The sequence below is a fragment of the Zeus faber genome, assembly GCF_960531495.2.
Source record: "Zeus faber genome assembly, chromosome: 16".
Classification (NCBI taxonomy): domain Eukaryota; kingdom Metazoa; phylum Chordata; class Actinopteri; order Zeiformes; family Zeidae; genus Zeus; species Zeus faber.
Window position 1 is genome coordinate 14,147,467 of NC_137202.1, and position 14,143 is coordinate 14,161,609.

Here is a 14,143-nt window from a genome sequence, read left to right on the forward strand (position 1 = left end):
ATGAATGTCATTCCTCAGGTTGACTCTATATCGCTGTTATCAACACATTTTTTTGGACAGGAATAACCAAGGTTTCTTGTGCGGCGAGGCAACAGCGCGACCAACTGCACATCCCCCCATGAGATAATCATATCCATCCCTAGGATACTGAATCATAACGATGATGACTCACACGAGGTAATATTTCTAATACATAATATCTATCTAAAAACAGGCAATGTGCAAGGTTTGAAGTAAGGAAATAAAGCCTGGAACCGCTCTGACGCCGGATCGTCAGGAAGGCTTTTGGTGTGGAAGCCGAACCAGAACTTACTTGTCATGTCCAGCCAGACGTGCACTGAGCCCCCATCCACCACCTCTCGAGAAACGTGACGCTGGAGCATCCTGGGTACTCACAATCAGAGAGAGAGAAGCACAATCAGGGATCAGTTTCACAGTCAAAGCACAAACCATTTAACAAACAATCACATCATCGTCAATTAATAAATAGTAATACATGAATCCATCACTAGAGGGAGCACAAGTCTATGACAGCCTAATCAGGACAAAGCGGGAATCGGTGGGGAATAATTTTTTTGCAATTGTGCTGCTCCCGCCGTAGCTGCAAACTTTTTTCTCTCTGGGGTATTCGTTAAGAGACGGTTGTGTGTGATGTTTGTTGGGAACCCGTTTACATTTTATTTAAGTCTTGAGTCGTGTTTGTTGATGTCCGTACTTGTGAGTGACATTCATTAATTCATGCACACCACACCCTACATTCCATGGACAAGCTACAAATCAAGACCAAAGATAAAATAACAATGATGCAGCGAGTTGGAGACAGAATATGAATGGCTTATCACCTGATTAGAAAGACAGAGCTGATGCAATATGATATTTTAACATTAACAGAAATCAAATCTGACATGTATAAAAATTTTAATGATTCACCCATAATATTTGTCATCATCAATTTGTCGTACTATGCAAATACATTTGAATTGTATCCACCCCAACATACAGCATGTGTTTAATATCACACTCTTTAATCCATACCCATTTTTTATATATCTAAATTGTACAATAATTAAGAAATGCATATAATTATAATATACAATAAGAATAATTTAATCTAATTAATATTTAAATATTATAAAAATGTATTATCAATATAATTATGAATAAATATATATTAAACATACATTTAATCTGCTCATTCCCTTTCTTAAGAAATGAACAGGGAAGAAATAGTGATTTCTTTCCTTAATTACTATTTTACCACAGCAAGTGGGAATTCGAAGATGAATAAATCGTTTAATAACGTATTTTGCATAAACTTTAAACCTTTAGAATATGTCTGTGCTAACCCTTTAAAAAAGGGTTAGCACAGACATATTCTCTTCTTGAGAAACAACAATGACAGAAAACATGTTGAGGGGCTGGGGCTGGGGTCTGGGGCGGTGTCCACGTGGCCACCACCTGACCTACTACACCCCTGCTCTGATCTGGTTGTGCTTCGTCTATCTTTCAAACTCAGTACATACACCACAGGCCGAGGGTTTGCAGGACGGGACGGCAATTTTAATACCACTCGGTGGTGTGTGGATGGGATGGTTTGAGCAGCCACACCTGACCTGGATCTCGGTGACTGGGTCAGGGTGGCTGCATACCAGTTGCTGATTGGTTGGGCTAACGAGCAGCGGGTTAAAACCCCCATCTACACACTCAGGATAGGGGCCCTGTCATGACATGTTCTACCTGGCTAATTCCACCTAGACTCCTCTCTACAATAAACTGGTGTCTACAACCCATCGTCTTCTGTGTCGCTGTGCCGAAGAGCCCTGGGAACGTAACTTGGATGGTGTGTGGTAGGAGGAACTACCACACACTCATATTAGCTCATAACACATACACACCCACACAAATCTTACTCCAAGAAAAACTCCACCAGTCCAGGGTCTGCGGGGCAGGAGGAGGTGAGTGATTCGGGTTTGACTTGCTTGGAGGACTCGCACCCCCACGCTCCTCAATTTTAACTGCATTTACTAACAGCATGGGTTAACGCTAACGCTTGGGTTTCCACGAGGTGGGGTGCTGGTGGGTTGTTGTGGGGGTGTGGTTGACCGGGGGGCGACTGGGTGGGCCCCCTGCCGGCCTTGGTTGGGGTCCTGGTGGCTTGCGCCTGGTGCCGGGTGGTTTCTGGCCTTCTGCAACCTGGCGGGTCTGCGGGGAACACCCGCAGGTGGTTTCCAGGGCCCCTTGGAGGCTGCTCCCGCTCCCGCTCCCTGCTCTCTGCTCCCTGCTCCCGGGAGTGTTCTGTGGCTGCTGGGCATGGTGCTCTAGGCTTTCCTGCGGTTGTCTATCTGACTCAGGGGTGGCTGCGGGTCCTTTCCTGCTGCTCGGAGGCGCTACAATATAATTCCAACCTCACCATACACCAGAACTAATTTGGACAAGTCCCGTGCACTCACCGGTGGACACATCACACACACACACACACACACACACACACAGACACACACACACACACACACACACACACACACACACACACAGGCGGACTCATCAGGGACACACACCACAAGCACCTGCTTCAAACACACCCCCAAACTCCCTCCTGATTACATCCTTCTCCTTTTCTCCCGTATTTACTGCCATAGCTACTATCACAGGAAGAGGCCACGTGCCAAATTGCTGTTCCAGTTTTACTTTACTCAATAAGTTTTGTTTTGCGGATACATGTTGTTGTCTGATGTTTTTATGTTGACATTTTTCCATGTGCATGTTTATTAGTTGTCAATGTTTATTTGTCTCACTCGGGGTGATTCTCCCCCTCTTGGAGAAGTAATGATGATTAGTTGTGTGTAGACTAAAACATGGTAAGATGGTTCTCCAAAGAGGGAGACTGGTGGTGGTTCTGTACAACAACAAACTGTGCTCTTGTCATCCCACAGGCCGTCCACAGGACAGAGTTATTGCAGTAGTTCTTGATGATTTAAGAATTAATAAAGAGTTGCATGGCAGGTTGAGAACTTGAACTCCACTTGCAGACTAACTCTGTCCTACATACAAATACTCTGTGTTGTATGCCAAGCATGCTGACAGCACATGTTAAAAACAAAACAAGAAACCTGTTCAGGTAGGACACACAGGCTAAACCGCACAAAAAAACAGAGTGACTCATCCTCACATGATGAAGTTATTGTAGTGCTTGTGGCTTGACGGAAAGCGGTTTAGAGAATAATTCCAATGTAGTACATGTATTTCTTACCATCTCACGGGAAAACAAATAAAGAGGATATCCCTCTTTACCCATGAATTTCTTTTCTTGAAAAATAAATCTTATTATTTTACAAAAAAAGGTTGAAAATAGCCTTTCTTGTGTAATTTATAATACAAAGAAAACCAGATAGTTCCAATATTTTATTAATAATTGTTCTTTATTTTTAGGTGTATGGTTTATTATATATTGACAATGTTTTGAATTATTATTATTTTTTTTTATAGGGCCGTATTTTTAAATTTTATATTTTCTATTTATCTATCTCACTGCCCTAAAGCTAGTAAACTATTAAAGTGTATTGGTGTAAATTTGTGTAAATCTTGTGTAAATTTACCTCAGTTCTAGATTAAAAATACAAATAACAGCTTTAAGAGACTAGATAACTTTTAATTTTGCACTTGTTAAACATTTCGCTAGAATTCTGTGGATTTCTGTGGAACTCTTAAATGTGTCAAGTCCAGCAAGTCAAACCCACTTGGACATACAGTACAAGTCAAAACATGTTTATCCATTGCGAGGTCAGAACACAGAAACTACAACTATATTCAATGACTTTCAATCAACTATTTTTTTCTTCATCCTTATTGTTAGATCAGCTTTAAACACATCCAATGCTCATTTGACAACCTCCTATATGGCGCTGGTGCAGCTACAGTCCAACAACAGTCACAGTAGAGCAGAGTCGCACTATCGTGATAAGAGTCAAATCCCTGATTTGGATTTGTTGTATTTTGTGTTCCCTACTTTCCCTGCACTCAGATACCTGGGGACACCAATATGACTTGGTGGTCAAGGCCAGCCCAGGCCAAATTTGGCAAATGTACAAATGTATGTGCTGTTTGTATATCTAAAAGCATGGTAACAGTAACTATGTAAGTTCTCGACAGGTGTTGTGCCGAGATTTGCTGCCTGCTGAGAAAAGCTTCCACCTTGTGGGAGTGATCCCAGTCCAAGCCACCCTATCCCCTCACACATTTGAATAATTTGTGGGAACATTTTGCCCTTTTAGATGGGGCTACCTTCACCTTCACTGTTCATTTGGACCCATTGTTGATTTTCAACCTCTTGTTATTTAGGATAGGTTCATTCTCCAATAACCTATTTCCATATATCAAACGTGCATTTAGCTGGAATTTCTCTGGACCAGTGTTCAAGTGGACCATGTGAAACTAAAGTTTTAGTACCCCCGGTTTGGAGACTACACAGATCAGTGGGAAGACTGCCTCACCTCTTGGTCAGGTAGCTCGAGAAGTTCTGGCCAAAGCCAATGACCCCCCAGTATTCTCCATTATGGATCCCAGTGAAGGCCTCCGCGTGGCTCAGGTTCACCTGAGAAACAGGAAGTAGGAAGGACATTTCATGTTTTTTCTTCGAGTGATACAGTCCATGGAGTCTTTCTATGTTATCTCCATGTTTGCACAGGTTTCCCTCTGGTGCTTTGTTTTTGGCCCACTTGTAGAGACACAGAATTGGAGACCCCAAATCGCCTAGAGGTTACATATTACACACTGAATTAGAGGTATCAAACCTAATCTATCAGAGAGGGAAGAAGAAGCTTGGCGGAATCCACAGGAACTACACAGTTCCTCTTTGATAATTAGAAATAAAGAAATGAAACCAACAAAAAAGTCTATTTGTGGTCTGAGGTCTAAAGTGCAATGGTATTCAGGGAGCCAGCACAGCGTAGTAGGGTTCCAAAATTAAAACAGGCAAAAAAAGACCAGAATAAATAGATTGAATGGATTGAAAAGTTGAATAGATTTTCAACTTTTTTTGTTTGAGTCCAAACATAATGGTAATGGGTGGGCACTCAGTATCAGTCGTTACTTAAAAGTTTAGAACTGGTATAGATATCGGTGGGATATAAATAACACTTTCTGATTCTAGTGGCCTGAATGTATTGGGTGATTACAATTTGAAGAAATTACAATGGCCCGTGATAAATTACCCAAAAACACAATGTAGAAATGAAGGTGGATGACATTCAAAGGCATTCAAAACATGTAAGGCTGAACTCTGTGCATTACAAAGAAAATCCCTGAAAGTATAATATAGCACCTTGCAGCCCCTGAAACATCCCAGTTCCAGTTCAGAGTCAGGGTTAAATGGCTTTTATTCTCGGAACAATCAGGCATGAAGGCCCAGGATCATAGGAAGAGCTCAGATTCCGGCTTTGTTCTTCAGGATTTAGATGTTTAGTGAATATTTACAGTTTGTGTACTCTCCAAAAGGTATGCTTTCCTGGTATTTTTCCTCCAAAATCCTAGTTTTCCCTCTCCTCGCTTTATGGAATACCTGCTCTATACTGGAGTTGTCCAGGAAGGAGAGCAGCGAGTGGCTGTAGCCCGAAGACGACGTCTCGTTGTTGACCACAGCGACCTGGATGCCCCTGGGGTCGCCTCCGATGCACAGACACATCAGGGAGATCTGGATGACGGGCAGCAGGAACTGAAAACACAGAGATCTGGATAAAAACAAAGCACAGGTTTAAAACGGAACTCGGGAGCATTTGGAGCGTTGTGAGGGGAAAGGAGAACGTTAAAGCAACACGATGTGGCTTTTTATTTATTTATTTGTTTTACCTTAAAATAACAGCCACAAAATCCTTTTGGTGGCACTCTGACTTGTAAATATGGAGAACGGCAGCTCTTTCATTCCCACCCAGCCCACCCGAACGCCTGTTCTTGCGCTATGTAACTTCTGCGTTCCGGTACGAAAGCGCGGGAAAAGTGCGTTACTGCTTTTACGGCCCTCAGCACTTCCTTGATGTTTGGCTCGGGTCGCCCCCCCCCCTGGTAAAATTTATAAAGCAAAACATTAATTACAAACTTGCCCGTCGAAAAAATGCAATATGTAATAATACGCATACAAAACATAGCCGCTCCACCTCCCCGACGGCACGGATGAGACGGGTCAGTATTGCGCCAAGGGGTTTGTCCCCCCCTCTGACTCGCGCTGCTGTAACCTCGGCGTACATTACATTTGTGCTTGTAACATCGCCTGTTATTGAAACGTGACCGATAAGGTTCAAATTTGTTTTATTTGTAAAATAAATAATTTTCGGACACCGAACCGAGCTTTACGACAGCGGTGTAAGAGTACAATTGCCCTCAGAAACGGTGGGGGTGCAAAATACAAAATACCAAACGTTACATAGTGCTGCTTTAATATCATCATCGTCATCATCATTTCATCCTCATCTTTATCATCATCATCATCAACATCATCATCTTTATCATTATTCTTATAAACCTCGTCATCCTCTTCCTCACCACCACCATCATCATTGTCATCCTATCATCATTCTCAACATCATCATCATCATTACACCCCATCATCATCATCATCATCATCATCATCATCGTCGTCCTCACCCCGGCATCCTCTTCATTCGCACAAGGGTTTTGATCATCAGGGCAGCGATGTTCCGCCACTTAGGCATCACGTGCCTGGCTCTCACCTTCCAGTCCGCTGTGCACACACACGCACGCACGCACGCACGCACACACACACACACACACACACACACGCACACACACACACACACACACACACACACACTAAATGCAAATACTTTTTACTTTACTTTTTCAATCTGGTTCGCCTACATTGAACGACAAACTTCAAGTAACACATGACTTTGAGAAATGTGAATATTATAAATAAATAAAAGGAAATAAGGACACAGCAATAACAATACTTATATTGGGTATCAGACCGATGACCAGTACCAAAAATAGCATACGATTGTCGTTTTATTTTCTATATTCCACATTTGCTTGTTATATCTCTGTCTTCGAACAGTATATCAGGGTCCTTGGCTCGAAAATCCCAATATCACAACAGTACCAGAATATTTGGGTATTTCCTCCGTCGACCCGGGTCCGCTTTCCAGGATGGGGCGGCTCTCGTCGCGGCCGCTCTCAAACGACTGGCTGCTATCCAGGACTCCGCCCAGCTGACCGGAGCTCCGCTTCGAGCAGTTCTGGTCGGACACCTCGCAGAGCTGCAGGAAGGCGTGCTCCAGGGTCTGTAGTGGGCGACGGCGAGGTCCGACAGGGAACCGAAAAGAGGTTATCCATGACCTTCATTAACACTATAATTTATTAACATTAACGTTATCATTATCCATGACATTTATCAACGCAATTCACAATACCAATGGCTGCACGTTTGAGGTTGGATTATTTGAAGGTTAGGGGTGTGGAAAATGTTACCGTTTTGTTTATCTCACCAACAAAATCTCAATGGATTTGTTGTTTGTTTTTGGTTTCTCACATATATATATATATTTTTGCCTTCATTATTATATGACTCTTGAGAATAAATGAAAAAATAGTTTCAAAAGGAAAAAAAAAATTTTTTTGAGCAAGCTGACCACAATCTGCGGTATCAATATTGCCTCAATGTCAATGTCATTAAATAGTTTTGTTCGCTGCAAGCTAATCGTTTGTGAGTCACAAGGCCAAATGAACTTCGATATTATACGATAAGATAAAACTTTATTAATCCCCGGGGGGAAATTCAGGTGGAAAAAACAGCGCAGTCGAGAAAGAGATACAGGTGGATGAGTCCAGTTTCCAGACGTTACTCACCGACGCATTGTGCTGCTTCATCACCTCCTCTGGAGGTCCTTCCGCCAGCAAACACCCGTTCCTCATCAGACCGACCTGCAGACAGGACGTGATGCCTTTAAGATAACATGTCATTAGTAGTATAAAGTCTTTACTCTTCCATGGCCATTAGCAGGCAAGTCACTCATTAACTATTAGTATGAAATTAACATTTTAGATCGTAACCTAACAATATTTTGCAAAGAAATTTCAGTGATAATTATCTACAGATTTTGTATTATTTTCATTGGATCTAAGGAGCGATGGGCAGTTTCAACAGTTCGGCTCTTTCTTAAGACACGCTTCTCCACAAAGTCGCTTCGTATAAAGGTTTGTTCAAATATTCTGACTCATTTGTGCGTTCGTTGTTGATTTTTATTCGGTCCTCTCTCGCGCCCCCACTCCCTGAGTCGAAACCCTCCTCGTTTTGCAAATCCGGAGAGTGGGGGCCCTGTGATTTCCTCCGTCTCTGCGGCTGCGGTCAACGAGTCGCCGACGAAACAAAACAAACGGCTCTTTTGTCAGAGTGACTCCAGGCGAGAGTCATTTCAAAGATTTCTCCGCCCGGAGCGAAAAGTGCACCACTAGTGTTGAGCAACCGCACGAATTACAGGGAGTCTTCTGATTTATTTCATCAGCATTAAGACATCCCGCCCGCCGCCGCCGATTCCACATAAGCGATTCTGTTTTCCGCCTCGATTTGAGCATCGGGGGGTGTGCGGGCGACAAAATGGACAAACAGAAATATCGCGCAGTGCATCGAGTGTCGTTTTTTTGGGGGGGGGGGCTCCGTTCCTTTTTGACATTCCCCGAGACAGTGTAGATAAGAGAGTTTTTCCCGCCGTGACCTCCTGACTGAGCGGTCCTGCGTGCCCTCCGCCGTCGGCCGCAGCACGTTTACATGCATTCCCCACAACCCACAAGCCTTCCTACAAGGCCAAATAATCCGATAAGGCGGGGGGCGGGGATGGTGTTTCAATAGCCCGGTCTGCAATCTCAGAGCAGTCTGGAGTATTACGTTAAATAGACTTAGGGAGCAAGTTAAACACACTGAATGATACGGAGGAGATTAGGGGCTGAAGGCATTCACAGTCCAGCGGACGGCTTAGGAATGAGTGTGTTTACGCCGAGCAAACTCCAAGGCACAGAGCAAATACAGTGGTACTCTGACTTACGAGTTTAATTCGTTCCGTGACAGAGCTCATAATTCAGTCTGCTCGTATAGCAAACCAATTTTCCCCATTGAAATGAATTGAAATGCCATTAATCCATTCCAGCCCCCAAGAAAAAAGCCCAATTTTTTTTTGTTACGTGTTTTTAAATAAGAAATATGTATTTATAGTATTCATAATAAAAGAGAATGTCGAAGAGTATCGCTATGATTTCCTGCTTTAACTCAATAACATCATCCACTTCTTCTTCTCAGCATTTACGTTCTTAGGACCCGTGGTGAGAAAATTTTCTTTTGGCAAAATAACTGCACAAAAAGCACCAAACACAAAAGAGATGCTTCCATGCTCAGGTAACCACGTGAAGTGAAGGAGTGAGACGCGGGATGCTGGCCGCATTCGCTCGCCACGCCAACTAGCGGCGGCGCACCTGAAGCTCGCTCCTCCTAACTCACATTTTTGCTCGCAAAATCAATACAAAAAAAAAAACGACGGAACGACGGCTCGTAACGTTCACAAAGGACGAATCGCCCATGATTCGTACGTCCCTACTATTTGAACATGCTGAAATTCCCAGTGTGAAATTCCCACTGTTTGACTGTTTTAACAGGGTCAACTAGCATTCAAGATATATTTATAGTCTGTGGGTAAATATAAATAAATATATAAAATAAAATATGTAAATAAAATATGAACTACTAACTAACTATGGTGACTGTGATTTCTTTAAGGTGTGATTTTGCTTTTTTTTTGTAAGAAGAATTAAGGAAAGAAATCCAGGAATTAAATTTATCCTCACATTCCTGAGCCTGGCCTGGGAAATGGCTGATTGCTCACGTCATGCAACCTGGTATGATTTCATATTCAAGTGAAATGTTTAGGTGGAGCTAAGACAACTCAAGTCGATTGCACTTCACAATGCTGATGCGGAACATAAAGCAATCTCAATGAATTAGCTGCAAAGAAATCAGTCATGCCAATGGAGATGGCGAACTGCAATTTTACATATAGTGCGGTTTTCACGTGCAGTTAACCACAAAAAAGTTAACTGCGGGGTCCAGAGACCTGTCTCCTCCCGACCTCTGCCAGTCAGTTCAGTATGAACCTTGCTCTGAACCGTCAAACCTCACAGCGAATACTTTCTTTTATGTTCTATCGTGGCCCAACAGAGCAATGATCAAAGGAGCCATTGTTTCCCAATTAGATGACCTCATAGCTGCCCGCTCAGAAAGCCTGACCTAAAAGCTGCACTGCTCTAGGGCAGTGGAGTGGGGTTTTAATGTGTGTGTGTTTGTGTGTGTATGTGTATGTGTGTTCCAGGGCGCATTGTGTCCATATCTGCACATGTTTATACATGTGTGTTTCTGGTGAGAATCAAGTGTGTGTGTGTGTGCGTGCGTGCGTGCGTGCGTGCGTGCGTGCGTGCGTGTGTGTGTGTGATGAGGACCTATTATTAATATCTAAAGTTTAGTTGGGCACCACCAACTTTGTAATAAACATTGGAAAATAAAGTTAGTTTATGGCCACACGGCTGTGTGTGTGTGTGTGTGAGAGGCCATGAATCACTGGATGATTGTTTGCGTGCGTCCATGCATTCGAGCGTGCGACATTTGTCTTTGTACGGGCTCCTACATGAATGGGCGTTTTCGCACCACAGGAATTTTATTTTTTGTGTGCTCGGGAACTGCGAACGATCGAAGTTCTTAAAACGCCGTTCTCGAGGGACTTTTTTTTAGCTCCTTCTCCAGGGCAGGGACCAACCGGCCCGGAAGGAACCTTCAGTGACGTTCCCTCGGGCTGAGGACAGCCCATCCAGTTGCATCCCCCCCGGGTGGGGACCACTCGGTACGCTCGGCGGGAATGAAAAAAATAACCAATTAAAATGAAAAGTAATAAAAAATAAATATTTTATTGTAGACGTATTTATTTGACTTCTTTTATTTTCAGACGTTAATGGAATAAAACCAAAAAATCCCCGTGCGCTGTCCTGATGCGGGCCTTGACTTACGAAAGTCGGAACAAATTTACTTTAAATTCACTTTAAATTTACCTCTTGTAAATCTAATGAGTGAAGGAACAGGATTGTTTATGTCTTGCCTAAAATTTGTTCAGAAACAGATTTTGGCGGACTGATGAGGTGAAATCAGTGAAAGTTTATTTCAACTTAAGACAAGACGGAACTCACGCTGAAACCCCATTGGCTGACGTCACTTCGGCACCCATTCACTGTTCCTACCGGCGGTGCGAATACAACCAGAAAAACAGCCCTTGAAGGTATCTAGTTCTCGGGGGACCCAGTCACCCAGCTCCTAGTCACCCTCAGGGCGTCCCCACAACCGTTTTTGTCCAAAAAAAACCCTCACGTGCGCTCCCGCGTGCGCGGCTGGGTGTGTGCGTGTGCGTTCCTCCCTCTCACCACGTTGGCCTGCCGCGCCTCCTCGATGTAGTGCGTGGTGATGATGACCGAGACCTTCCCCGTCTTCACGATCTCCACCAGGTGCTGCCAGATCCTGGAGAGGACAAACCGGACGCCCGGTCGGTTACGCAACGCTGGGGATGGTGAAAAAGCTCAGCCGGCGCATGGAAGCCCGCCAGCTGGCCGGTTATATCAGATCTGTGTGACAATGAGGCGCTATTACATAATGACCCTGCGGGGAAACGCTGCTCTCCACTCCTCTCATGATGCCGACGGAATAGCTTTCGTTTTTTATGCTTGTGTGATTATAAGTCATGTTGGGCGTATCTGGTTACGCATTTCAGACCTATTATAACAACACTGCAAAATATAGGGGCGAATTCACAAAGAAATGGATCGCGGCTGCTTATCGCACAAGGAATCGCATACAAATCACGCCCACTATCCGCGGCGTTTTAGAGTCCGATTACACAAAAGATATTGCGCAAATGATATGCCAGCGCGAACACGGCCACAAAGTGTTGCCGCTGAGTGCAATTTTGCGCTTGTTTTGCCTCTGATTGCAATGATCCATGTGCAAAAGTGAAAAATCTGTGCATCAGCGGGGAGGGGTGGGGGGCGGTCTCCATATATATAAAATCTATAATCTATATTTTTACTGAAGAAATTCCAGTTTTCACCGAATCTTATTATTACAATGTAATAATCCGCGGCCTGCGGAGCTGTCCATGGTTCTGCGGGTTCGAGGCCATCTGCGGTTCAATGCCAGTTTTCACCACTTTATCTCTACTCCCTATAACTCTGAGTTGTTGTTTTTTTCTATATCTTTGAGTCTAATAAGAATTAAAGAACCGTTTTTGTCAATGTTTGTAAAGCCTTATTTGTACAAAAAATATTTCAGACTTTTGACAAGTTGCTTTTGGAGTGCGGTTTGAAAACCCACCGACTGCCTACAGATGCCGTGACATAGCTCTCTGAAGACGGTCGCGCAGCGCTGCCTTTTTTTTTTTTTTTGGTCTTGCGCAGTTACCACCAGGTCTCTGCAGGCGGTAATAGCGTCACTCTGACTGCGTGTGGCTATTAGCCCCAGTGTTTGTCAATTGGATGCTATTTGCAACGAGGCTCACTTGCATAGAAAGGGGCCAATTTTGCACCAAATGTTTGCATTGTACCGAATTTAAATACGTGCAAATAGCACCGGCACACATAGACACTATTTGCAGGTGCTTTGCGGGTGCTTTGTGAATTAGAAGCTCACTTTTTGTGTTATTTACGCCGGTTTAGCAGCGGCAAAAACTGAGAAATCGCGATGTGAATTCACCCCATAGTGTATTTACTGAACATCATGATGTAAGTGACTCTAACTCGAAAGCAATGGGATCACTTAGTCACAAATGTGTTTTATGCCAATGATGCCCAAAAAATTGGCATTATTATGAATTGTTAATAAGGTTTTTATTTAAACATAATTAGTTAAAGGTAATGTATAAACACTGACACATCTGTATGTTTCCTTGAACATTTTGGAATATATTGGAAATGCTACAATCATGTTAAATTATAATATAATATAATCATCATAATATATTGTTATCGCTTTTTATAAAAAAAAACATTATTTATTTGCTTTTTCTTTTACCTATTATTTCTCTTTAATGGTGTCTTGAAGTCCCATGGGGGATGGGCCAATGAGGCGGCATGACACAGACAAAAAAATCATGAACCGATTGATTAGTTCGTAGAGCATTAAGATAAACTAATAAATGAGCTTTGGTTTTTTTTTTTGTAAATTAATTTGATCGCCCGCCCAGAAAAAAAAAAAAAAAAACCTGTCACTAAGCAACCTCCTTTTGCGTCCTTCCAGCGCCGCAGCTTGAAATTCAGGTCATCAAATGAACGCGAAAGAGGCGGAGTGACACTACACGGGGAGACACTCATGGAATGTCTTTCCTCCAGTCACAAGGCTGTTGTCAAAATGTTCATGACTTTCTCTTTCTCTTTGTGTAGCTCCTTTGATCACAGTTACCACCTACTTAAACAGTGTGTGTGTGTGTGTGTGTGTGTGTGTGTGTGTGTGTGTGTGTGTGTGTGTGTGCGTGCGTGCGTGTGCGTGTGTGTGTGTGCGCGCGTGCATACTTGGCCCTCAGCACAGGGTCCACTCCCACTGTGGGCTCATCCAGTATGAGCAGCTGTGGATTTTGAAGTAGAGCAGCCCCCAAAGACACTCTCCTTTTCTGACCTCCGCTGTCACACACACACACACACACACACACACACACACACACACACACACACACGCACGCACGCACGCACACACAGACGAGGGAGAGACAAGGGATGGTTCCAAATATATGTGTCTGTCCCTATGCTGTAGGTTATGAAAGTGCAACTTATTTCATGATATAATGCTGATGTATATACTCTATAATGTATATAAAATGAAAATACATATACAGTATATGCATATATATATATATATATATATAAATTTAAATGCGTATATACATATATCGAAATTACAAATTTGAACGGATAAGAAATGCATAAAGATGGTTTAAACATTTTAATAATGAAACAAATTGGGAGGGAGAAATCCAATTCCCAAATTGACGTTGCAAAGTCCATCCAGTGTTTTTGTTCATCTGTGTAAAGAGAGAAAACAGAGACGCACTATGCCAGACAA

The 14,143-nt window shown here is 43.1% G+C and overlaps 1 protein-coding gene across 1 annotated transcript in view; it reads right to left on the reverse strand.

The window, feature by feature from the left end:
• abch1 (ATP-binding cassette, sub-family H, member 1) overlaps positions 1 to 14,143 on the reverse strand; it is a 32,870-nt gene that overhangs the window by 8,523 nt on the left and 10,204 nt on the right. The window contains exons 5-12 of the mRNA XM_080016511.1: positions 13,597 to 13,704; positions 11,461 to 11,554; positions 7,858 to 7,932; positions 7,112 to 7,292; positions 6,637 to 6,733; positions 5,558 to 5,726; positions 4,491 to 4,591; positions 314 to 384 (exon numbers count right to left, since the gene is read on the reverse strand). Coding sequence (XP_079872637.1) covers positions 314 to 384; positions 4,491 to 4,591; positions 5,558 to 5,726; positions 6,637 to 6,733; positions 7,112 to 7,292; positions 7,858 to 7,932; positions 11,461 to 11,554; positions 13,597 to 13,704 — 896 coding nt within the window. The remainder of the gene's footprint in view (positions 1 to 313; positions 385 to 4,490; positions 4,592 to 5,557; positions 5,727 to 6,636; positions 6,734 to 7,111; positions 7,293 to 7,857; positions 7,933 to 11,460; positions 11,555 to 13,596; positions 13,705 to 14,143) is intronic.